The sequence below is a fragment of the Vidua chalybeata genome, chromosome Z (genome assembly GCF_026979565.1).
Source record: "Vidua chalybeata isolate OUT-0048 chromosome Z, bVidCha1 merged haplotype, whole genome shotgun sequence".
Classification (NCBI taxonomy): domain Eukaryota; kingdom Metazoa; phylum Chordata; class Aves; order Passeriformes; family Viduidae; genus Vidua; species Vidua chalybeata.
The window spans coordinates 24,256,743-24,283,180 of record NC_071570.1 but is presented as its reverse complement, the minus strand read 5'-3'; the positions used below and the strand labels follow the sequence as shown (position 1 = coordinate 24,283,180).

Sequence of the window (26,438 nt, the reverse complement as noted above, 5' to 3'; positions counted from 1 at the left end):
AGAATATGCAATGGTCTTACTACACACACATACAGTCTACTACCTGCACTTCAGCTGCAGCTTCAGCATTATAGAGGCCTTGCCAGTTCTTGTGTTGTCATGGTATTTGAGTAAGACCATTAAGTAATTTTGTTCTGGTAAGTTAACTGCCTGTGTAGACGAGTTACAGTAAAAGGGATGAGAAATGAGCTAGCTACACTTTCTTTCTTTCAATGAAGTGAAGGTCTCTGGAAGCTTCTAGCACTTGTACAGGACCATTGTGGCATGTTACAGTGTCTTGCATATAGTAATGGACTGATGTTTTCTGAGTGGTAAAATACCATCACTCAACCTCCTTGCAGTCTGAAGTGTTTCCAAGTAAAATGTTTTGCTTCCAACTAAGCACAGCTGCTGCCATTTCAGCAGAAACTGGGAAAAATGAGAGAAGAAGTTGGTAAACCAGTGACAAACAGCAAAAAGATATTTTTAGAGGGCTTCCTTAGGTCACCAAGTTTTAAGTTTCAGGCAGTAATTTCTAGGTGGGAGGAAGATTTTATACTCAGTACTGCAAAATATTTCCTTCTCCTTTTTTCTGCAAAAGCAGTAGGAGGAAAGTACATATGAGAAGATTGTCAAATCTTGTGCATATACATTCAAAAGTATAGTTTTGGAAGACAAGTTGAGAAGTGGGGAATTGAGAGTAGAACACAACAAGGTATTTAATCTCCAAAAGTCAAATACTTGGTTCCCGTTATTCCTGTGGGACAGCTGCATGCTTTTGTTTTGTTTTGTTTTGTTTTGTTTTGTTTTGTTTTGTTTTTGCTTGTTTGGGTTGTTTTGTTTTGTTTTTTAAATGAAGCTTCTTAGGTTTGGCACACAGCCCAGAATAGTCTAATTCCTTCCACTGATTTTCAGTAAGCGTCTCCAGCATTTGTGAAATAACCTGCACAAAACCTTGGTCTGAGAGATCAAGAAAGCACATGAAATGCATGTGCCTTACTCTGGGTCCTGTTTACAGTGCATGAAAGTGCAGCATTTGTTTATCTGTATGAAAGTGTTTACCAGATTTGGGAAAGTGGAAGAAAATTTAACATTGAAATAGAAGGATGCAAAGGATAAACATCCCTGTACCTGCAGACACTTCAGATTTTAGAGTAGTTACCTGGTCTTAAAGTTGGCATGGAGTGAAACCTCCTCTTTGTCATCATTGTGTGAAATGTTGAGATAATTGCACCATATGTCTGGCTATGATGAAAAAAAGTCTTGCATTTAAAATTTTTTTCTGGCTGCTGGACAGGTTTGAATTTTTTATTTTCCTGTCTTAAATGTCGTGAGTGTTGGAAATACAAGGAATGAAGCACTGGAGCAGTGCTGTGTTTGCACCTTAAACATTAAGCAGGAGTCTGAAAGTTCTCCTAAAGACATGTAAGAAAAGGTTATATTTTGATGCAGAAAACATCAGCAGTTTTGTGTAAATAAGCAAACATCATTTTATGAAGAAGAGCATTTCTGGTGACAGGTTTTCTGTGTCAGCATAACTGGTTCCAGCACTAAAACTCTTTTTCACAGTCCTTTCTAGAATTCATATAGCAGGTATGCCCAGTTTTACAGTTGTGGAAATGAAAGTGACACAGACATTTCCAGAATCTGCATTTAGAGACTCAGCCTTGCTTCTGTGCTTGGATGCTGCATCAATAACAGTACTGAGCCGTGGGAGAAGCCCGGCCATGGGAGAAACTGGAGCAGCTCTGTAAAGAGCCTCTTCCAGTAGTTCTGCAAGAAAGGGCATGTTGGAAGCAGTCTCCCTGCTTAAGATAAAAAGTTTCACTTTGACAAAAGCATTTCTGCAATGCAAGGAATGCTATGTGCCCCAGAAATATGCTTGAGAGATGGAAAGATTGGGTGTTTTCTTCCCAGCTGGGTTTTTGTGTACCAAAACTTTTTGCAGGTTCCTATATATGTTACTTTTGCATGAATATATGTCATAGAAGTGAATGCCATGACAGACAAGTAACACTTCAGAGCCACAGGTGGCACCTGGCTGTGAGTTCAGAGAGGTCAAGAAGTCCTGGTAAGCAAAAGGTCCCTGAGACCATTTCCCTGAATCTGAACTGCTTTCTGCAAGCATTGAAGTTACAAAGATGGAACTGCAAACAAAGCAGGCTGATTTGATATGGCTGAGAAATTACCCCGAAGAACAGCAAAAAGCCTTGCCTCTGTCTGCTCTTAATTTGCCAGCTGGGGAGATGCACTGACAAAGCTATACTAATAAAGTGCTTAGGAACTGGGAAACAACTACAGCAAGTAGCCCAAATTATCTTTTGTCATTTGGCTAGCCACAATCTGTGTAAGCTGAAGAGTAGCTGTTCAGTCCCAGGTGGTCCAGGTGTTGTCAGGTGTGAGATGTACTTCTTCTACTCCTTTTCTGTGCACTTCTTTGGAGAGCATCACCAGAAATCCTCTTGAGTTTGGAAGAGTTTCAACAGCAGAGTGTTTGGGGAAGATAAAATTTTGCACCCAGAAATTCATCAGTATTTAGCTTGTGTGTTATGTATGTGTGTCTATCTATGCATCTTTTGCTTAAAAAGTGACCTCTACTCAAGAATATGTGTCCTTAATGATGACAGAGCAAGCAGTGTTTGCTGAAAATTCAAGACTCCAGTTTCCACTATCATTTTACATCAAACTCTTAGCAATAGATTTTGAGATAACACCAAAGAAGAGGAAAGGGGTAAGGATCTAAATATGTAGATCTTCAACAGTTTGTTTGAGTGGGTCACTTGAACTTGGGGCAACTGTTTATTTTTTTGTGCATTCTCATTTCTGCTTCTTACAGTCCTCAATGGCTATGTTGCATGCAGCTTCCCCTTGGCACTGATTACAATGACAGTGAGCAGATTTTGTCTTATATTTCTGCATGCCTTAATTATGTTGCATGCACATAGCAATATTTCATAGATCTCTTTAGGCAAATGACTTTTTAACATGTAATTTTCATTAAAAATTGGAATTTTGAGTGTAGCTGAATGACAGTTGTTGAGCATGGCCTTTTTTTATCTTTTAAACTAAATGGGTTGCTATCCCTGATTCATGATGGTATTAATCATACTTGATAATTTCAATAGTTGTAATGGCAGCTGTCAAAATATATTTGATAATGTAAGGCATATTCAGTATAAGCTCATTTTTCTGTGTGTGGAAGTCTTTTTGTAAATTACTAGTTTGTGTTATAAATGAGGTTGTATTAGTGAAGATTTGAGCAACATTAAAATATGTTTATAAGGTCTGATGGGAATTCCTAGAAATAAAGTAATACAAGTTTTTTTTTTTTCATTCTTCTTTAATTCAGTCCTGATTAAATGGCTCATTTTAGTAGTTTCTCCTCTAAATGCAACATTTATATTATGATCACTCAAAAGCATACAGCAGCTTTGCATTGGGTGACTGCAGAGTTACAGGCTTGTTTCATGACATTTTCTGATTCACAGGTTTTGCTGATTCATTATCAGGGCAACTGACAAACCCTTGCTGTTTGATGTGTGAGCAGCCACTGGTCCTGCTTCCAGAGTAGTAGGAAAAAACCTGTATTTTTGAAGGCTTTTTACCTGTTTTTGTGGAAACATAGGTATTTCTAGACTGAGGCCTTAGCATCCCCCAGCAGGAATTTTAAGCTCTTGTGGAAACTGTGTGGGAATGCCTTCATTTTTCATCACCCTAGCAAGAGAGAGTGGGACAGCCTGAACCCTCAGCAGTTGCCAGTGGCACCCCATCCCCCCACACCTGCAAAACCACATGCACATGCATAGTTGTCAGAGAAACGGAGTTTTTCTTCACTGGATATATTTGTCCATTGTTTAGTATTTTGTGTGGGTCAGAGGATGCAGTGTTTTTGAAATTGAAGCCTGCATTTGTTATGAGTTTCAGGCTTTGAGTTGGTAAAACAAGGGTTTGAAGAAATCCTTCTATTCTGAAGAAACTTAAATCAGTGGTACACTTGGCCCAGGCATGTGCCAGATCCAGAGCAATACATTTATGTGTACTGCCAAAATCTCTACTTCTTCAGTTTCCTTCTATGAAAAGAAGTTTGCAGTGTCCAGTCAATCCCAGCTGGGATAGCCTGCTGAGCAGGCAGCAAAGAGCCAGCAGTGAGAGAGTGGTGCTGCCCTGGCAGCACTGGATCCTGCACAGTATGCCGGCATCTCTCTGTGCACCTGCCAGGGTGCTATCCTGGAATACATAAGGGCTCTGTTAGCTTTCCTTGGGACACCTTCCCTCTTCTGCTTCACATTCTCTTAGCAGAGGCAGGTTTCTCAGTGCCTTCTGCAGTTACAAGCATTTTAGAGCCATATGTTGAGAGACCAGTGGTTTATACCCACTGCACCCCTGGACTTAACTTTCTGCATGTATGAGCTGCTCTTTATGTCAGATGGTGAATGTTACTATAGCTGATGAGGCTGTGTGGGATTTTTCTTCATGCTTTAAAGGATGTTGGGTCCTTCAATGAAAAAAATCAAGTCAGTTGAGCTGCTTTCTTTTACAGCTGGTATGGCTTTGATGCTCTAAATTTATTAGCTCTGGATGTAGAATTTTTCCTACTACCACAGAAATTGGTAGTAATCAACTATCAGACTTTTCCATAAAGTTATAGAATAAATGAAAACCTCTTGTCAGGACAGTAGTGATTATCTAGGCATGATTTGTAATTGTAATAGTGATACTGCTCACCTCTTCACCTTGCTTTAATGTGCAGTTGTGTCCTTGTGTCCTTGGTTAAGAGAAGAGAGAACTCTGTATTTAGCTATAATCTTTTCAGTGTGGGAGAGCCTTTCTAGACCACCTTGCAGTTCATGCCAGTTTTGCAGCTCAGGTGAGAGTCTCCATCTGAGCTAATTCTTCTGCAGCTTCCTCTGCTTATAAAGTAACCCTGCGCAGATTGTGAGAGACTCTAGCAGAAGAAGTGTTTGATACTGATATCTAAAGGAAAAGGGAAAAGAAAAATAATTACTAAGGCTCTGTAGTGTCGACTGGCCTTGCCTCTTGCAGGGAGCTGAACTGTGACTCTTTGCAAGTGGTTGTTGCAATCCACTGCCCTGGATTGCAGGGTGCTGCTCCCTGAATGATCTCAGAGGGAACAAAGAAGGATTACATTTGTTCCCATTGCCATGCTTGCATGCTATGAGTAGTTTTCTGTCTTTTCCTTTCCCCTGTCACTTCCGACAGAGAAGTAGCTTTCCTACAAGCAGTGGGAAAAGTTGCTGAGGGATGTTGGAGCGCTATGTGTGACTGTACAGGATAACAGGGAATCGTCACATGGGAGCAGGACCAGACAGCCTGTTTATAAATATACTTATTTATATTGCATGTGTAAATAATACTGATGTAGGTTCCCTAGACTTGATGCATGTAATCCTGTGGGGCAGGGTAGGGGACAGATACCAAGGCTACTTAATGGGCTTTCTTAATTTGGCAACCATCAGTGTGCCTGTTCATCAGACGTCTTTAATTCTATGATTCAGTGTAGCCAATGAGTTTATTTCCATTGCTCCTCACAGGCATAGCTCAGGCCAAGTACAAGTTGAATAACCTTCAGGAAAGCTGTGCTGTCCTTCTGTCGGCCGCTGTCTTTGAAAATTGCCTGCAGAGTTAGTGAGCAGGAACAGTTAAGATTTACAAACAATGATGAAGCTTGTCATGCATCTTTCACCATTCATCATCTGGGTGCCGTGGCTGGGCGGTGAAGTGTTCTTCATAAAAACCAGCTCAGTGTGAAATACACCTCGCAGCAATGTTTACTGCTCTGAAACTCGTCAGCAGCCCTTTATAGTAAATCCAGATTGCGATGTGACATTACAGTATATCATTGCAGAGCGCGCTGGGGTTTACACTAGGAATGAGTGCAGTTCACACCAGATGAGATGTCGAAATTGAGTTATGTAGGAATTTGGCTGTTATATGGGGATAGCTTTTGTTTTCTGAGGACTGAAAGTTGGCTTTATATATATAATATATATAATCTACACATACCTCTACTTGTGTGTGGGTGCCTAGATCGATATACATGTATATGTAGATACACATATGCTATGCGCACATTCTCTATACAAAAACTGCATACACTCCCAGATTTCTCTGACAGGACCCTGTCGTATGTTTATGCTGTTTCTTACTAAGTATTTCAGTATTTTGTTAAAGTGCTGCATTTTAGTGTTACCTCTTCAGCGAAGTAGCCATTTCTTTTCAAAAAAGTCTTTTTTCAAAGAGTTTTCTCTCTACAGTAGAGATGATGCAGTTGGCTGGTAACCACTGAACAAAGCAGAAAACCTTTGGGTTTTGTGGGATTTTTATTTGTGAATGTCTCCTAGAGCTTGGAAGGTGAAGCTTTGGGCAAAAGATTTGGGGAAAACTTGGGCAGAAGCTTTAAAATACAGAAACTATAGAAGTTACTGTACACCTGGCTGTGTGCTGGGATTGGTCATGTTCTCCTTGCTTGTGTTAGTCCTTTCAGTTGCAGTGTGGATACAAGGTCATTGAGAATAGGATAAATAGTAGGTGCCTTTGTCTAATTACATAAGTGGGAAGTCAGTGCAAAATACAACCAAGACACTTTATGTATCGGTAAATTGAGACTAAGTCTTTGGAGATAAATGTGCTGTCTTGGGCAGCTGGTGGTCTGAGAAACAACTCTGGAGTTTAGCAGTAATAGCTGTATAGAGTGGAAAGCACGCTGTGCTGGTTGGCCTACAGACAAGGACAATAACTTGCTTCAGTAAAAGTTAGGTACTTTGATGTTAGTTAACTGATTAAAAAGAAAGAAAATACTTGAGACAGACAGTGAAGTTTTTAAAAGCTTCCTGTGATTTTGTGTGGTTTTATTTCAGTGCTGTTCTGCAAAGCCTGTGAGTTAAGTTACATTTCACTGTCTTCAGTGGTGTGACTGCTTTATCTTCTGAGGTTGAAACAAAGATGTCATTTTCTGGAATCTTCACTGTAGTCTTTTGGTTTTATTATTGCCTGACTTTTCAATCAGAGGGGGAGATATATTTGAGATACTGTCATATTTAATTTTAGATTTCTGAGACCTGTGCTCAGGTATTAAATATAGTTCAGAAGTAGAAAAAGGAGTGGAACTGCAGTTGTTATTATCAGACAGGAGAGATAACTGCACTTAATTTGTCCTCCTCACCTGTTTCAGTTCCTACACTTGTTTTTATTTTAAGCGCTAATACTGCAGTGAAACTGTACTTTTGCAGCTCAGAACAGTTTTCACAAATGTGTTTGTTAGTTCTAATTTTATTTGGTTGATTTGTTACATTTACCTGAAAAAGCCAACACTGTGAAATTGATTTTTTAGTCTGCTACAGCCACAATAAAGGTAAAGCCTCAGATTCACTAATCATGTAAATAAAGAGGCTTCCAGGTTTACCAGTAACATTCTAGTCTTATTTGTATTCATAATTAGCTTAATGATACAGTATTAATCCCACCTACTTCTTTACCAGTGGCCTTAACAAATCTGGTGAGCTTTCTTAGGGAGGAAGGAGTGTAGAGGATGGGCAGGAGGTGACAGCAATGGTGGTAAAAGTGTTAAGTATTATTTATGAAGTTTTTTTTTACTCCTTTTATTTTGAGGGGGGAAAGTTTGGACTCCATTACTTTTGTGGCTTGAATTAGTGGGATAGATAGTAAAGCTGTCACTTATATCATAGTGGTTTCAGGCAGCACAATGTTGCATATAAAATCAAAGGGGTGTATTTCTTCACAACCTTGACTGCTTTATATATCCACTCAATTTCTAACTTACTAAGCTGCAGCCTTCAGATATTAGTAAGTGGTGCCTTGTCATAGGGGTGCTGTAATGTAAAGGGACTCGAGAAGCTGGAGGTTTTTATGGATATGTACTCAGAACACTTCTGTAGAGCTTGTAATTTAGTTTCCCATTCTGCCAGGTGATTCCTTGCTCTTGCAGCGTCTGTTTACATAGACCAAAGAGATCACCATGGCATAGGGTAGGAATTAGGAAAAATATTCTAGGTGCCACATTAACAGTATTTTCTGCAGTGTTAGCATCCAGTTGTTACTGTCCGGACATCTCCAAATTCCAGTTAAATGGGTATGTGTGGGCCAGGACTAGGAGAAAAAAATGTTATTTTGTAGACCAGGTCAAGTCACTTAATTGCATATTATTTTCTTACACGAAGGTCTTTCGGTGGCGATGACCTTTTATTATGGTGACCCTGCAAAAAGCCAAAGCAGATGTTATCTATAGAGCACTGTAAAAATAGTCCAAGAGAAATGGCTCAGAATAGGGGAAAAAAAACTGCGCCACAAATTAGCTAACAGTACATTGGGTGATTATAATGACTACCTTATAGGATCCAAGAATTGTCAATCATGCCTTAATGTTTATAGAAGTGAGAAGTCAATGTGTAGTTGTTTAATTTGACATGACTCTCAGTCTGAGAAAGTGTAATCGCTGGAGGGGACAGTTAAGTAGCTGTGCTCTGTGTCAGCCTGTCTCGCTCCAACTACTGCACTAAACGCTTTCCTGATGAGCGATAGATTTGTTTAAATACCAGGATAATTGCTAGCTACAGCATGCAACACTCTTAATGCCTTGTACTACGTCTGTATTGGCTCTTGCCTGAGGCTGTTTGAGGTTTCTGCAGGGAAGAAGGCATGTACCTTCAATTACGTTTTTCTCCTTTGGGTTTTGAAGGGTAATTGTTGCAGACATAAATAGGCTATAATATATTACATTTCGTTTCTTCCAAACTTGTTGAAGTAGATCAGACATGCCAGTGTTACAGCTGCTTTCTGCTTCTGACATCTTGTAGTCTGCAGTACTGAGAACACACAAAGAACAAGACAAAATGTTCCTTCACCGGAAAAATGGAAAAATACCAGACTTGTAATGCTATACTGGTGCAAAGCCAGTGAACTTGTGCATAAAAGTATTTGCTTCCCTTTGCTGCTTCCACACGTGTAAATTACGATCGTATATTAATGCTGATTGTGAATAATCAGAATAGGAGACTCAGCTCAACTCTCTGTAATTAGGAGAGTGTCTGTGTTTTACCTTTTTAGTGGCTGTTGGTGTTCTGAGGAGAAGACTGAAGTGACCTGGTGATTTCTGCTAGGGTGGTTGTCCACTGATTGCCTTTTGCTGAACACATTACCATTTTGTCACAGCACACTTACAGTGGTGCAGCAGCAGCAAATGCCAGCAGCTCCCTACCCTTCCCTGCATTGTGCCCCACCTATGCTACTAAAGGTTCTGCACTTGGTACCCACAGGCTGATGGAAGAAAAGCTGAAGGCCTCTGTGTATGGAGGCATTGGGGGGAGCATTTATTTTTGAAATACACTTTTCTTTAAAGTCTTACAAAATCTTGAGTTTGGTGTTGAATTATGTTGGGAATTGAAGACTTAATTTGTGGGGATTCATTTTACTAGGTGATGAGGAAAAAATGGGAGCCAGGTTATACAGAATATTCACTGTAGTTCATATTGAAATAAACCAAACCATTTTAATTTAGTTTCTTCTTTAACATTGTCATTTACATATTTGCATTTATTCCCTGCTTTCTCATAATTTTACAGTGCCAGTTTCAAAGCTCTATGCTTGATATTTATGTCACAGTATCTGTTAAATCAATTAGATTTCTCAAGTTGAACATTTGGCTGAGGTCTGAATCACACCCTCTATGCTGTGTGTAGGTTAGTTATTTATTATAAGCATAACATTAATCATGTATTAGACTACAGAAAATAAAAGAATATTCCTAGTCCAGTTGGCCAGTGGTTTTGTTTCCTTTCTGGACATAAAAGGAAAAGAAAAATCAATGTGAGCTCTCTCCCATTTGTTTATAAATCATTTTGCCTTTCAAGTTCTGTCTCTGAGCAATTGCAATCACTGCAAGGAGGGTTCTGTTTCCCACCCTGGAACAACTGTTTACACTGTTTTAGTGATTGTTTTTGTATTGGCTATTGAGTTTATGAAACACATTTTGATAAATTTCACTTTTGAGGCAGATTTGTGATAGCTGTATATCCATAACTATAGTATAAATTTTTCTGATTACTCTCAATCAAGACTTCACTCATGTTAGTTGCTGTTTCCTCCCCTGGATAAATATGAACTTATAGTTCATAAAGCTGTCTGTACCAACACATCTTGCCTCAGTGCTTCCCTGAATCACAAGTGTTCTCAGGATCTTTAATTTTGTGGATTGAGTCTCTGATTTTTCCAAAGGCATAAGCACTGCACACAGGTTTGTGCAAACAGAGTCTACATCGGAGTGAAATAACACTGGTTTGTTAAGAGGTGTCTGGTGTATTTCTGTTCGTTCCCTGGGACTACCTGAAATGAATATGCAGCTGCCTAATTGTAGTGAAAAAGGCTCACGAGAGGGTTGGTCTGTAATTTGAAAATAACTGCCCCTTCTCAGCTGTGGAGTTGACCTCTGTAACTGTGACTCTGAACTTTCCAACTTGGACCATTTCATCTGCTTTCCTTTCTGCCTTCAACTGCTGTGTGTGTGTGGAGTAGAACTACCATCCCTATCTTTCAAGAGAGGGAAAAACCCCTGCTTTGACCCTGAACAGCACCAAGTACAGAGGTACTGTGTCATGCAAGCTCCTTGCAGCCTATGTTCTTGACACCCTTCACCGCCCTGTGTCCATGGTGGGTTGCAGCTGGGCTGTATGGTGCAGGAGAGGATGAGCTCCAGTTTTCACTAACCTTCATCCTGCCTTGCCCTTAGAGTGTCGAACCACCTTCTTACTGACCAGAGTTGCATTCAGCACTATTAAAATTAACAGAGATGGAGTGTTGAAGTGATTTCCTTGGAGGTGGGCAGTCTTCGACACAGCCACCAGGGTCTGGATTGGGCCCAGAGACAGGTCTTAAAATTTTCTCTACAACAAATGATAACAATAAAATTCTGAATTTCTGTTTATCTGTTTAACTATTTTAGAACTTTCCTGCTGCTATCACTATCTAGACTTCAGAGAGTGATAGGCAAGGGCAGGGAAGTGCAAGTTGAAACTTGTTGGCTAGACTTGCTGCCGTTCCAAAGTTAGTAAGGAAAGATGGCACAAGAGGACCTAGTACCCTTGAAGGAAGCTAACACAACCAAGGTTTCTGGGCCCTACTGGCAGGCTCTACAGCATGTAGACTGTAATCAGTGTGATCTCAGAGGAGTTCCAGTCCTTCCTAGCAAGGCTGCTGCTGTGTCAGGATCTGAAAGAAGATGCTGCCTACTGGTGGGTTGACCTTCCCACCAGATGGGCATCACCAAGTGGGCTGTAGGACATCACTGGGCCTGGGGAGATGCAGCTGGCAGCACCAGCAGCATCATTAGACACGGTTAATGCTCTCTAGCTGATGGAACACACTCAGCATTACTTGTATTGTGTTCATGGAAATGAATGTAAATACAACACAGCGGATCTGTCTTAAGCCTAATGTTGTGTGAAACTTCATTTAACGTACTTGACTACCTCAAAAATGTTTTGTGTTCTGTTTTTGTCCCTATTTACTCAAGTATTGTGACTTACTGCAGCAAGGTTCCTAAACTTTGGGGAGAATAAATCTCACTTTAAAACAAGTAGCAACATTTTTACTCTGCATATACCCATCATGTGCTGTTTATTTCATCAATACTCGTTGAACCATTTTACTGCAGATCTGCTGAACTTGCGTCTAGATTAAAGTTAATATTAAAAATGGTAATGCCATGGTAATACTAAGTCACTTTAAAGCCTTCTGGGCTTTTAAAATTGCAGATTCACTTAAATTGTAAAATGTAAGTGATAAGACTTTTTCTTTCTTTCCTCTTACTTAATTTTGGGCACAGTCAAAGGTGAATATAGTGTTGCTCATGCTGAAGTCCGTGACAAACCTCCTATTCCTTTTGCAAGTGTGGTACAAGTTGCAGATCTTTGTCTTCTCCTTTTACAGTAGAGACAGTTGAATTACAGAGAATTTTAAAAGTAAATCAACCTATTTGCAAGTTGAAAATATATTGTATTTACCATAATGGATCACTTGCATTAGACCCAGTATTTTTGACAAATTGTTTAGTAACCTCTTGACTTCCAAAAGCTTGCAAGTTATGTCCAAAAAACATTTGAAACTGTATAATACAGCACTGTTGCACTGAGACTGTGCTTTTTAAAATTAAATTGTTAAACCTGAAAGAGCTGAGTCCATGATTATTAAGTATTTGATTACACCTTGAGCATTAGGACTGATGATCTGGGCATGGATTTCATCCTTGTTTTTTAATTTGCATTGGCAACAATGAAATAGGAAGAGAAGTGACCAGAATTAACATTTACGTTTACATGGCTAGTCTTGGTGTCGTGCAAACAGTTTTTTGTTCCTGATACACTAGTGAAGATTAACAGCCTTTCTGACCCAAGAGTGGAGAGACATTCAACCAAAATAATGTTGTATTTGGATTTCTGTGCTGAATACTGAAAGGTTTTGAATCCTGTTTCTTTTGTTTAGCACAGCTACACAAGGGAGAAACTTTGTGCCTTCTGTGTCTCCACATACTCTGCTACTTGGGTAACATTATCCTGAGCCTCGAGTGCTCTCTTTCCTTTAAAATTAACCATGTTTTCAAGAACCATTTTGTTGCCTCAGCTGTTGCAAATTGCAGTGCATTTTTAGGTAGGACAGTTGATGCTTCTAAGGTAATTATTCACAAGGAACTTCTTCTATAGACAGGTTTGAAATACATCTATCTTAAAAAACAAAGGCGGCTATATTGTAGTGATGCCCAGAAGCATATGCCCCAGGAGCTGGGACTCCCTAGTTGTCTCCTGTGTTGGTCCAGGAAACAGATGTAACCTGTGAGGTCTTCCCTTGAAACAGGAAGCAGTTCCTACCTCCATCTGCACCCTCAGTGTCAGGAGTCATCCCAGAAAAGCCTTTTGCCTATTCAGTCACCTCGGTGTGGCATTATTTGCTGGTTAGGTGGTGTTTGGGATGTATGGAAAAGCCTAGAAAAGATGCAGAAGATGCAGAACCCAGAGGAGATGGACAGTAATCAGTCTCCACAAAATTAGCATGAAGTCACCTAACTGTGCCTGAGGGAACTCAAAGGTGCCAGGAGACACTATCATGCTCTCTTTAGAGCTGGCTGGAAATTGTTCTGATAGAAACTTTTGCTTTGGAAGAATCTAACCCACTTACTGTTTTTGCTAAAATCAAGTATTTCTGCAAACTAAGAACAAACAGAAGATTCAGCTGGCTTTCTTTCCTCAACAGTCTCACATGGATGATGAGTCCATTTTGAGCCTGGAGAAGAAACTCCAGGGAGACATTGCTGAGGCCTTTCAGTAGTTAGAAGGGGCTGATAAGGGCATGACTGGCTTTTTAGTAGATAGGAGAAGAAATAATGATTTTAAACTATAGGAGGGTAAGTTCAGTCTAGACACTGGGAGAATTTTTTTTACAATGATGGTGGTAAAATACTGGCACAGGTTGTCCGGAGAGTTCACAAGTGGGAACATTCACAGGAACATTCAAGGTCAGGTTGAATGGACTTTGAGCTACCTGATCTAGTTTGAGATGTCTCTTCTCACTGCAAGGGAGTTGTACTGGATGGCCTAAAGATGCCTTCCAACCAAACCATTCCATGATTCCTGTCAAAGATTTGGAATTGTAGGCAGTTAGTTGCTATTCTTGCCTTGCTGTCAAGGGTTGCTGGCCATTCACATGGTTGTGTGGCCTCGTGAGACTCTGATTTGTGGAATGGTTTGTTCTCTTTTCATGTGAGGAAAAAACCCCAAACCAAACATCTGTAAACGCAATTCATTTCATGGATCTGGCTTCAGAAAGTGGCCACACAGGAAAGGCATGTGGAATGCTAAGTCCTGCCTTGCTACTATACCCAGTAGTGGGACAGTCTAGGGATTTGCAAGACTCTGGCCCCCACAGCACAGCAATTTTGTGCAAAACCAGTCCTGGCAGGATAAAATGCGCAAAATAGAAACGTAGGCCTGTGCACCAGCAGCTGGTAAGATAGTTATATATTTCTCATGAGAAATTATTGATACGTTTATATTTTAATCTTGTTGTTAGAATTTGATTACTATAGGAGTAAGAAAAACAATCCAAAGAGTGAATTTGAAGTTCATTTTTTCTCAGTGCTGCCTGTCTTTTGTCAGTCTTCTGAGTATAACACACCAGGGGCATCTTTTTTTGATGGAGAATTAGTCTCCCGTGTTGTGTGTAGAATAGAGAAGTAGTATCTGACCTCCAGGAATAGCAAAATTGAAGGTCCCAGCTTTGTCACAGTCTTGTTACATGATGAAGCAAATTACTTCATTCTTCTGAAATTCCCTGCTGCTTCTCAGTTAGTGACAGATGTCCAAATACCCCCTATACTTCACAGCCACTTTTTAAATCTTCCTTTGCTGGAAATCAGTGCCACCTCCTATGTTTCTGTGTCTGTTTTCTAATCTTGAATCTTTAAATGGTTTGTAGGTGGCCTGGTACCTGTTTCTCAAAAATTCCTGTTTGACTCTGATGCAAAGTACAGCAGTACAAACCATTGGGTTCTCTGGTGGACCATGAATATCTGAGGGAAGTAAGGATCTCCAAAAGTAAGTCTGCTGGTCAAGAGTTACAGTCTGAAGGAGAAGCATGTGTATCTCTGCAGTACTGGCAATTCAACATCTATTCTTCATTATAATTCTCCATGTTGCTGTGCAACTGTGTGCCCAGGACAACACAGAAGATTAAAAAAAGGACTGGAAAAGGCTAGGGAGGGAAAAGGGAGATACATTTTATATTAAATAATGACACCTTTCTTTGTAGTGTTACTACCAGGTTGAAAATCAGTCAAGTCTGTGACTTCATCCCAGCTCTTTTGTGGCTGAGTTCTCATTCTTTATGTGTAATCATACAGAATGTTTTCACTTATAGATGACTCCAAAACGATCTACAGAAACGCCTGTTTTACCTTGTTACCCAACAGTGGGAAGTGCCTGCTTTATGCTGAGATGCTGGTGAACATATTGCTTCATGTCTTACAGCACAAAATCTTTCTGAAATTATTAAAATAATGCTTTCTTTTTGAGAGGACTAGCCATTAGGGTTCCTGGCAGTGGAATATAAACTGGGGAGGTTTCTGTGGAGGTGTACCTGGCTGGGACCTGACTCAGTAGAGTGAGCACTTGGGGTGAGTACATCCACAAGAGGCAAGTAACCATTCATGTCTGCCAAACAAAGAGAGCTTCTATCAGCTGAATTCTGTGTGTTGCCTTTCAGTCATTCAAAGCAAGGGTAGTCACCTTGCTTTGAACAACTGAAAAAAAACCAAACTTCAGCACACCTGAAGTTTTCCTGAGATTGTTCATCCTTTGCCTTTCCTAGCCTGCTGCAGTGGCTTAATGACATCAAGTTAGCCACAGAATGTAAAGCTGGTGATAAGAGAGAGCGTTGGTCCATCAGTACTGCTCTGCTCCAGTTTGTTTTGCATGCAAGCATGAAGGGCAGTTGCTTTATAGAAGATTGGTATAGTTTGAAGCTATGTTTTTGAGTCTGAGTAAAAAGCCTAAGCTTCCCAAGTACCATTTTAGCATCCTGTTTGTCTAGCTGGTAGTGGGTGAGAAGTGGAAAGCTTTATTTGATTGTTCCACATACTACTGTAAGAGAATTTGAAACCAGAGGTGAGGGAGTCAACAGGAGAATTATTTTCTCCAGCTTCTGGTTTCTAATTACATCAGTTATAGCCCTACCTTCTTAGTTGCTAAAACTGCAAGCATGAACTGGAAAATAATTGAGATAATCCATGGTAAAGCATACTGAATAAAGATCTCTATTCAGATCTTTACCTTTTATGCTGAGTTCCTAATGCCAAAAATTAATGCTATTTGAAAATGCACAATAAATGTGTCCTACTGTGGGCATCCAAGATAATCCTAATTGCCTTAAATGTTAGTGACAAGAGTAGGTGTTTTAAGAAGGGGAGAGGGGCAGTGCAGTGAAATGCTACACCTGTGTTAAGAGAAAGGGATTGTGCGTTTGTTTCAAGATCCTTAGGCTTATTTTTATTTTTGCATCAAAAAGCAGCTCTGTTTGTTGCTCTTGTAACTTCTTTTCAGCAGGAAAATACCAACAGACGCATATTTCTAGAACTGGACAAGTTTGCATTGTGTTAATAGTTTGCAAAGCAGAAAAGTATCATCACTCCCATGTTCTTGCAAGTCAATTTGCATTGTGGTCAGCACAGAAGAGTCCATTACAGACTGATCACAGGAGCAGTCACAAAGACATTTCAGCTGGTCAAAGTAATATGTGGAGTTTATTTTTAAGGCAGACCCATAGCTGAGTTTTCTTTTTCCCCTTGTTTACTGCTTGGTATCAGCCTCCTCATCTTACGCATCGGTGCGCCTCATACTGCTGCAAAGAAGTTTGCACTCACAGTATGTTGCTGTGACCAGCTGCAGCAAGCAGAAACCCTTGGCTTCAAGTGGGCTTCCAGGATTTATCCCCTGGTCCAGATCTGTGGTGAGGCCCAAAGGACGGAGGAGAAGGACAATCAATACAGAAATGCATAGCACATTTATGTACTTGTGGATCTTGGCAGGAATTGTCAATAGGAACCATTTCATCCTGGCAGTCCTGAGCAAGAGAGATGTAATGAAGAAGATAGCAATTTGGAATTCTTTTTACTTTAGTTCATACAGAATAGAAGCAAAAGAAATAAAATATATTGGGGATTCACAAAGTGCAACGATTCCTGTCGTTCAGGAACATGCATTGCTGAGGCTTTACAAAATGGGAATCTTTGTGTTCAAAGAAAATTTTGAAAACACAGGTGATTCAAGTTCGTCTCTTCTTGAAGCTTCTCTGTGGCTAATAGGAACCCATGGACGCATAGGCTCTTGACTGTTGGTGTCCTTGACTGTTGGTGCCCCTGCACAGGGCCAAATACCAGAACATGAGACTGAACACATTGCATGGCTGGCTTATGATCAGTTTTTTCACCTTGGTGTAAGTCAATAGTCCTCCATCTTTTTAAATAGAGCATTCACACAGGAATGGATCACATGAGTGGTATCACAGAGGTAGGTTTTCTTTTTGACCATTTGTTAGTTAACTCTGCTTAAGGAGTTGAACCTTTGTTCAAGAACATAGGGTTAAGTACTCCCAAAGGTGAGAGGCAGCTGTTAGGAGAATTAACTTGACCTTCCTGTATGTGTTTACTTGGAGGCTGCATCTTGCCCATTTTATCATCTGCAGCAAAGTCAGGACAGACCGACACGCTTGCTGCCATTCTAATGTTTTCTCTATAACAGGAAAATTATGCTTTTTCCATTCTCTTTTTTTTTTTTTTTTTTTTTGTATATCTTCTCAGTTGCTAAGACAGCAGCTGAGGATTCTGATAGTTCTCTGGTTCCTAGTGACTGATTTTGCAGCACTAACTGTTTTGGGGGTTTGGTTGGTTGATTTGGGGTTTTTGATCTAATGCTTTGTCAGGCAGTTACCATACTGTTACCATAGTTGCTATAGTCTGGCAGGCTGTTCGCTGATGCTGGGAGCTAGAGTCAGCTCTTTCAGCAACAATCTGAACGGCAGCGTAACAGGATACTTTTGACTTGGGTGAAAACGGGACAGTGTTTTCAAACTGAATTTGACCTGTGGTTATTTCCAAGCCACCAAGTCAGACAGTATGGCCGCCACCCTTCATGTCTTCTAGTGGTTTGAATTGGCATCTTGAGGAGAATGCCAGTGCCATTTTCTCTTATTCTGCCCTTTGTACAGGTATCATAACTTGCTTCCTGGCATGACTGCCAGTGGTTTCCCAGGCCACTTTGGTTTTCAGGAGCCTTTATGTGGGATCTCTCTAGCCTGGAGTAGAAGTTGCTGCTTGCAAGAGCAGTAGTATTTGCAGAAGGAAAGTGCTTTGGAGGAGAAGAGTGGTTCCTGTCCACCCTCATGCCAAAACTTAGGCATTCTTTAGTGATGTTCCCACGCCATCAAACTGGCAATAGCGTCTAGTTCTCTCTCCTAAGTGTGTGGTAGCTGTGCTGACCCACAACAGTGCACACCAGGAAGAAGTGAATGGCCTTTAGCAGTAGTGTGTAGGCCTGACATGCTTACTCACTTTCCTTTCCCTAAGAGAGGTGAAAGAGTTTTAAAAAAGTAATTGTACCACAAATTAATTCTCATTTAGCATTTGATCATTTTTTTAATGTATACTATAGAAAACACATACTTCCCAAGCATGAATGTCCGTCTGATTTCTCACATGACTGAAAGTGTATTAGTCTTTTCAGTCCACTGAATTTTTGGGATCACTCAAGTTAAGTCAATGCAGTTACCCGTGTCAGAAGACATAAGGTTTTGTGTCTGTGGTTGGGATCCCTTCTCACTACTTTTCCTGTGTGATATTAGCTGAATTTTTTTCAGATTTGTATGGCTCAAAAGTATTCAGGTGCTTTCCGAAAGGTAAAAGTTAATTAGATTAAGGAATGGTCTTTAAAACCTGTCACAGACCCAATTCTGGTACTGTTATTTACACAGATAAAGGCTGTGTAACAACTGTGGGAGGATCAGCCACAAGCCTCAAACAGATGAAACTCATATACTTAAGTCAAAAAGAACATGGGTTCTGTTTCTTTGAACTTGGAATTTCTACATTTTATTGCTGTATGATTAAAACACTGGAACAGAATGGCTTATTTCCTTTTTGCTGCCTTTTTATAGCTACAAGTTCCAATCTGAGTATCTTGTACTTTTTATCAGCATTGCACCTACTCACTGCACCTTGCTTGACTTCAGTGACTGTTGACTGCAGTGAAGTTGTACTCAAAGCAGTCCAGGTCTGGATACAGAAGTAGCAGTCTTACCTGCTCGAGGTAAATCTTGGTAGTGCCAGATTGTTTTTAAAACCTTTGTGGCTCTCTTTACATACACTTAGCATATTCAGAGAGCAGGGTATATAGCCCACATAATCTAATAAGCAAAACTTCGATTAATTTGGTAGTCAGTGGAGAAACTGGTGGAGTTTCACTCATCCAGGAGACAAAGAAGCCACCACTTGAGATGGTAAGAAACAGGTTTGGTTGTCTGTCTACCAAAAAAAGTTGTCCTCTGTGTCATTCCACAGGTTAATACTAAACTAACGTAGAGTTGCTCAAAAAGACCACAAAAACAAAGTGGCACTTTTGCTGTGGTAGGGTTTTAACATCTGTACTGTAGCATGTTGAATCTGTTGGATTCTTTGTGTTCGGAAAATAAAAATAATAATAAAAAAAACCAAACCCAACAACCAACACTTTCTGAAACTTTGTTGCAGAGATTTATAGATCTCAGTATTTAAAAGTGGGCCTTTACATCACTTCAGGCACAGACATGCTTAGAAGTATTAACAAATTCTTTAAAATAAATAAACCTTTTTCCCATTGGCTACTTTGGATTAAACAAAAAGTTATCCCCTTTTAACCTCAGTCACTTCCCTCATACTTTTGTCCTAGAGTCCAGGAACACACAAAATCCTTATAGCATGTCCTAATCCTTCACACACCTTGGGCTTTGCTAAATCAGAGCAGAATGAGGTTCTGAGAGTTGGACAGCTGAACCCTTGAGCCAGCCAGTCCTGTTGAAGTGATGCCAGCCACAGTACTGTGTAATGCAAGGCACCTTAAGGAGAAGGAGATGATTCCTGGTGCTAGACCTGGCCATATCCTACCAAAGCTGCAATTGTTGGTAGGCACAACCTAAAGCTGTGAATTACCATTGAGCAGCTAGTCTATAGGACACATCAGAGAGGTGGTAATTCTGCATTTTCTGTTGGTGATTTCCCCTTAAGCATGTGGACCTACAGAGAATCTCTGCTCTGTCTGCTAATAGTCAAAGTATGAACCAGCCCAACAAGGTACTCACCTGAAATAGTGCACGGTGTCTGTTTCAGATCATGAGAGTGTGGTGCAGACTGGGCCATACGTGAGTATGTTTGTGCAGCAGAAAAGAGAGTTTTGCTCTTGGAAACCATAAGGATCATTTCTGATTCTGCAACACTTAATGGTTTCAGGTTTGGTGGGCTGGGAAAAGTAAAAATCTAAACAGTTGTTCCCAACTGCAAGTTATGCAAGTGCAGTTCCAGCCAGTTCTAAGTGCAAATCAGTGCACTGGTTATTTTAGTCCAGGAGGTGCTGGAGACCTGTTTGGCAGTTCTGTGCATTTGACCACATAGCAAAGGAATACATGATGCTGCAGACAAGATTCCTCTTTTTGTGTCATTAAAACAATTAGCCGCATTTACAGAATATATAAAAACTGTTGGAAGTTGCCTTGACTACCTTGTCACTCCCTCATGTCTAAGCACTGTGTTCTTTTCTTTGTATTTTAGCTGGGAAAAAATGTAATACAGGGTTAATATCCCATTCCCTGGAGTTAAAAAATTTATGTCAGCTCTAAAAGACAATAATAGGCTCTGCTTTGGCAGAGTAATGTTAGAGCCATAGTCATCCCTTATATGCATCAAAGGAGACACTTGCATTAAATCAAGGAGTCAGGTTCTGCAATATCAAAAATGGTCAAAACTCCTTAAAATGAATGGAAATAGTTATTTTGTCTGCTCATGGGTTAAGTAGGTGAAAGTGGTGTGTGTAATGTCAACTTCATACTGTCTTTTCAATCTCTTGGTAACCAGTGTTGTGTTTAAAAACAGGACAAATTTGGAAGCTGAGCTGCAAATGGAAGTTACGGCAGAAACACAGGATAATGCAGAAATGGAATGATGGCGTTTTCTTAAGAGCATATTTCTAATTTTCCCATGCGTAGTGGGCTAAACCCAGATGGTGCAGTTTACTTTCCTTGAATCCTGTTGAATTTGACAGGCTATCAAAGTCAAGCCTGACTTCATCTACTTCATTGAACTTCAGGACTACTCAAAGTCCCCAGTCTGAAAGCACCTAGGGCTCACGTGTGGAGGAGCAGCTCACTTAGGCCCAGCAGTGTAATTTCAGGGCAGAGTTTAAGCCTCAACTCCATATTCCTTGTTTTTGTGCAGCTGTACTAGATTCATCATGCTTCTAAGAAACAAGCAATGGCTATAAACAATATTCTCTTTTAAAAGACCACAGACTGGTGTTACTTTCCACTGAGCAGTAAAATCCAGAACGTAGAATTGATGATAAAGATGTCAGGGGCTCATGGAGCTCCTGCTGTGATTTAGTTTCCCTCCAACTGCCTCAACTACCGATGCATTTTGCTAATTACATCATAGATTTTCCTATTGATGAACAGAATCTGAATTAACACGGGAAGCACTAATGTTACCCTTTCACTATTATTGTTGTACAAGAAGCCGTGGCAGATGCTGGCAGTTAGCTACACAAACATTAGTATTAACGATTGGCCATTTGGAATTGGTGACAAACTGCCGGCTGCTGGAATCCTGAGCCTGAAACCAATCAGGAAGTTAATGAGGAGAGAAATTACCACTGCAGCTTCCCCTTAATTATATTCATGGTAGGCAGGAAGGGAGTGTTGGGGGTGGATCTCAGCTCGTATAAGGTTAGGAAGGTCAGAGACCCTTTTACTTGGTTTTTGTATCTACTGCAAATTGCAATGTTGCAACCGTTCCTAGCACCGCATTAGTTTTAAATTTCATAATATTTGGCCTCAACCTTGGGCTGCCCGAGGCAGGGCCTTAGGTCTGTAGGCAGGTAGCTTCCTTGTGGGTGGAGGGATACAGCCCTGAGACCTGAAGTTGTTTTCCTCCCATCGTTTCTCCCGCTGTTCACCTTGGCGGGAGGAGGGAGACCAGCACCTCAGCATGCACGAGGGAACAAGTCGCCCCTCTTCCCGGAGAGGGGAGATCTGTGTGAGTCTTCTCTGGTCGGGGCCAGGGTGTATCTCAGGCACGGTGGTTTTTTTTTTTTCTCTCTTCCTCTCACTCGCAGTGTTTTCGCCGCCCAGCAGCCAGGACTCCGGCCTGGGATGCCTGTCGAGCAGCAGCGAGAGCGCCAAGGGGGACCTGGAGTGCGAGCCCCCTGCGCAGTCCGGCAACTTCACGATGAGCCCCGTCCAGGAGGGCGGCGAGTAACCGCGGCGCGGCGGCCCTCGCCCGGGGCAGGGCGGTACAGCAGCAGCGTTCTCGGTTTGCTTGTTCTGTTTGGGGGTTGCGGGGGACGGGCGGGGGGTGTTTGGTTTCTTCTTCCCAGGTGCGGGGCAGGACGTCAGCTTCCCCGGGGGCCGCCGTGGGGCCTCCCCGCCGCCGCCAGGGCTGGCTGACGCATCCTGCCACCGAGAAGGCAGCGCGATGCCTCCGCCGCCTGTCTCAGGGGCGGGGGTGCTGCCGTCGGGGCAGAGGTGGAGAAAGCGTCGCCGAAATGCGGGCAGGGGCTCCGGGTAGCGGGAGCCAAGATAACCGGGAGTCCTGTGCCGGCCTCTCCCTGTGCAGGGGCCCGTAACTCATCTGTGGGAAACATCATCGTGTTATGTCTTCCTGACGGTTCCTAACAGGCTAACGCTGCTGCTTGGTCTGGGAGTTTTCTTCTCATGTCGCCAAATTAACATATTTTGCATATTACAGTTGAGTGCCTTGCTTTAGATTGCAGTCTAAACTGCAAGTAAGTAAGTAAGTCCCTTAAGAGTTGCCATGAGTTTGGCGTTTGTTATTTTATTAAAAATGGGTTATGGTGTTCTTTCCTCGTGTTACCAAAGCCAATCTGAAATGAAACTAGTCTAGAAGAATTCATTGTTCTCTGTACTTGCAGCTGTACCTGAAATAAAAATGTTATTGATGACTGAATTTTCTTGTGTGTATATTTGGTGAGCTGTATTAAAACAGAAAAAAAAAAAAAAGAAATTACTTGTATTTTCTTCGCTCTCTGCTTTGAAAACATCTATTTGATTTCACCCCCATCTGTTGTAATCAATAACCTGACCATCTTGTTTTTTATTAAATGCACTTACTCTTAATTTCATCCACCAGTGGTTTTAGAGAGAATAATGTGGAGTTACCTATATAGGTTTGACATTATAAATCACTTCTTGAGGCTGAATCGTATAGCGGTATCGATTGATCCTGATATATCACAGAAATTTACTGTCACTTCTGTTTTCAATTAAAGATACAATCAGTCAGATAATGACTTAATTGGATTTTACAGAAGATTGAGTTTTATTGCCCAGTGCTTTACGAGTTTAGTTAAGGAAGATCATTTTATCACACTTGTCAGCCTGCTCCCGCGGCTCCCTGCCCTTCTGCCGCTGCCACAACCGTGTCGGCGGCGCGGCTCCCGGAGGGCACGGCAAGGCGGGACCCGGACGGAGGCTGGTGCTCGCTTCCACCCCTGCTCTGTCAGTCCTCAGGCCTTGCTGAAATACAGCTTCTTAATTCTTGGAGAACGTTTCACGGCTCTTTTCCCTTCTCCCCTTCCCTTCCCGCGGCGCAAAGCATCCTGAGGGCTATAGCGCCGCGGCGGGGACGTGCCTGCCCCGGGCGGTGCTTCCGGCCTGTTCTTGGTGCGGAGAGGGTCTGCTCCCGTGCTCGGCGCGTCCTCCGGGAGCGAGGGGAGCCGGCCGCGGCAGGCAGGATGGCCTGGCCCGGGCGGCGCTGGGGTTGCAATGCCCCTCGGAGAAACCTGCGCTGCTGGCGACCTGGGCCTGCTTCTGGTTGCCCGGCTGAGCGGGGAACCGCCCTGGGGACAAACGAGGCGGGATTTGCCCCACTGTGGTGCACGGGGAGTGGGGGGAAAAAAGCCATGCTCTTTTATATAGACCAGTGTGGGACCTGGTTGGTGACAAGGGCGTTGAGAGTAAGTTATGGGGGGAACAAACAGTATCCTTCAGAAGACTGCGGCAATCCTACCTGGACCACGGAGTTTTGGAGAGTAATTCACATTCAGCACTGAGTGAACTTCGGTAGAAAGATCGCCGATGAAGGACGGCCGAGGAGCTCACGCCCCACCCCACCAAGAGTGGGAAGATGTGGGATGATCTCCTGGGAAAGCCTGGGCCCCCTCCTGTGGGAAGGCAGTGGCTGCAGCTGGGAGCGCCGGCCCTAGGTGGATGCTGGGCCGGGTCGGCTGCCCTGTGGCAGGACGTGGCCGCGCGGGGAGCGGCTGCGCGCCGCTGGCGCTTCCTCCTGGCCTGTCCGTGGGTGCTCCCTATTTGCACGGCCTGGGACGTTCTGCCTATTGATTTCTGGGACTCCTCCGAGCAGAGCTGACGGGGTTGTTGCATGGAGCACGGAGACTTTTCACGGGCTTTTTGGAGTTAGGGGCGGTTTGGGGTTTGGTTGGATTTTGTTTGGTTTATCTGTGTCTGTTGTTGGTTTCTTTGTTGCTACTGTTTTGTTTATGTTCCCTTTTTTTTTGTTTGGGGATTTTGTGGTTGGGGGTTTTGTTTTGTTTGGTTTTATTTTGCTTTTCCACTGCACCGCAAGTCGCCCTTTTCCCAAGTATCTCTAGCTGGTTGGTAAGCAGTGACCTTTATTTATGCTGCTCCTCTCAAAAAGCGCGTTCCTTGCCCCTCGCCTGGCAGCTTTGACTGCTAGTTTGCGTGAGCCTGTGCGGAATTCATATTTTCCTCGAAGTCTTCCATGAAAGTTTCGCCCCGCTCTAGCGTGGCGCCCCACCACGCAGCCCAGCAGAGCTGGCATTTTGCTCCTCTACTTTTTTACTGTGTGCCCTCACAGACGGTCAGAGACACCCAGAGTCACTCTCGGAGCGGGAAATCATGCCTAATTTATTCCTGTCTTCTCCCTGTAACGTCGGTAATGCCTTGAAGCAGTTCGGGCGAGGCGAACTAATCCTGTCGTTCGCACTCGCTCAAGTGGTCACCAGCATCCCACGAATGCCCCCTCCCCAAAAGCTTAGAGCAGTGCAAGCACTAGCGAACACTCCCTCCGGCCCGATCGCCTCCTCCGCCCATAGTACGCGGGGAACGGCGGGGCACCCCGGCGCAGCAGATCCTGCCCGTGTCCGCCCGGCAGGGATGCGGCTCACGGCGGGTTCCAGCGGCTGGGCGGTAGCGCCGAGTCCTCCGGGTGTCTCTACATCGAAAAGTCGCGAAATGCCAGCGGATTCGGGCCGGTTTCCAGCCTGTTCCACGCCCTGCCTGGTCGGCAGGAGTTCTTTGGTCCTTTGGCTGAGCCGGTCTTTTCCGCTTAATGTTATTTGCAGCATATGTTTCGCACATTCATTCTCTTTCGGTCTATTATTCTGGGCGCTAACTGCTAACACCTCATTGTCACCTTGAAATTTCCTCTGCTATTTTGCAATTAAAAGCTTAATAGCCCTGGAAACGGAGTTCATGTGGCGCAGTTTACCATCGCCACTTCGTCTGAAAAGCTTTCTGCTGGGATCCCATTATGTGCTTGAATAAACCTTTTCGGCGAGCAGAAATGGGAACCGGGGTTGTCAGGTGTTGGGTTACAATGGACTTTCAGCCAGGGGACGTTTTGCTAACATAAATACGAATCTGGCCCAATGGGTAGATGTTGTCAAATACTAGGACATGGAAACCATTCCCATCAAATATGAGAAAAGGATTACAGTATTATATCAAACGGGTATTTCAGCCTAAACGCCCGATGTACAGCCAAGCGAGAGAGGGGTTCCCGGTCCTCCGCCAACCTACCGCCGCGCTGGGCACCTCGGCTCGGGATCTGGCAGCTGCCCGGCCGGCTGCGGTGGCGGAGGCTCCTCTCAGGACCCTCTCCAACTAGTGGGGAAGTAGGGTTTTCCACAATCATCACCACCCTCCCAGGCAGTTGCACCCCGTTTCTTCGTTTAGGGGGAACGGATTTCCAAGCGTGGATGCGCATCATCTTACGTAATTTTCTGATAATTCAAAGGGTGGTCCGCTTCTTTCTTTTTCTAGCCTCGACGGGGACTCCCGAGTGCGCAAGAGGCCCCGCAGGGGAGGCCAGCTGCGGGGTTCAGTGCATGCACTCCGGCAGCAAAATAATGATGTTCTACTAGCACTGACAGAAAATGCACTGTTCCCCGTATCTGATCCGATTCACCTCCCTGGCTCGGTGCGGTATACAGATGGAGTGCTCATTCTCCTCACACCCCGCGCACAGCCCGGGGGAGAGAGATCACACTGACTCACTCTTCCTCTAGAAGTAGAAAAGGAAAGAGCCTAATAATGAAATACCACGCAAATACTTTCGTCGCGTACACTGTGCCTTTTATTCTCTCCGGCGAAATACTTCCCGAGTTTTAAATCTGCTTTAGTTACTATGTAGCCTCACTAAAACCTTTATTTCGTGTAGCGGTTATGGTGGAGAGATGCCTGGGAAGAGCAGGGGAGGTCTTGAGGCAATGAAATGGGTTCAGGTCCAAGCAGCAGCCCCTGCCCATCCGCGGACGCTATGCCGGCGGCAGATTGACGCTTGAAGTAAATTTGTTTCCCCCCAGCCAAAATGCATACAACTTTTTTGGTTTTTTCCACATTTGGATTCAAGGTTCTCGCTG

The 26,438-nt window shown here is 42.8% G+C and overlaps 1 protein-coding gene across 1 annotated transcript in view; it reads left to right on the top strand.

Moving 5' to 3' along the window:
* Nucleotides 1–22,762, top strand: part of DMRT1 (doublesex and mab-3 related transcription factor 1) — a 58,308-nt gene extending 35,546 nt beyond the window's left edge. Inside the window, exon 5 of the mRNA XM_053932804.1 lies at nucleotides 21,912–22,762. Within this exon, the coding sequence (XP_053788779.1) occupies nucleotides 21,912–22,054 (143 nt within the window). The 3' untranslated portion in view covers nucleotides 22,055–22,762. The remainder of the gene's footprint in view (nucleotides 1–21,911) is intronic.
* The last annotated feature ends 3,676 nt before the right edge of the window (nucleotides 22,763–26,438 follow it).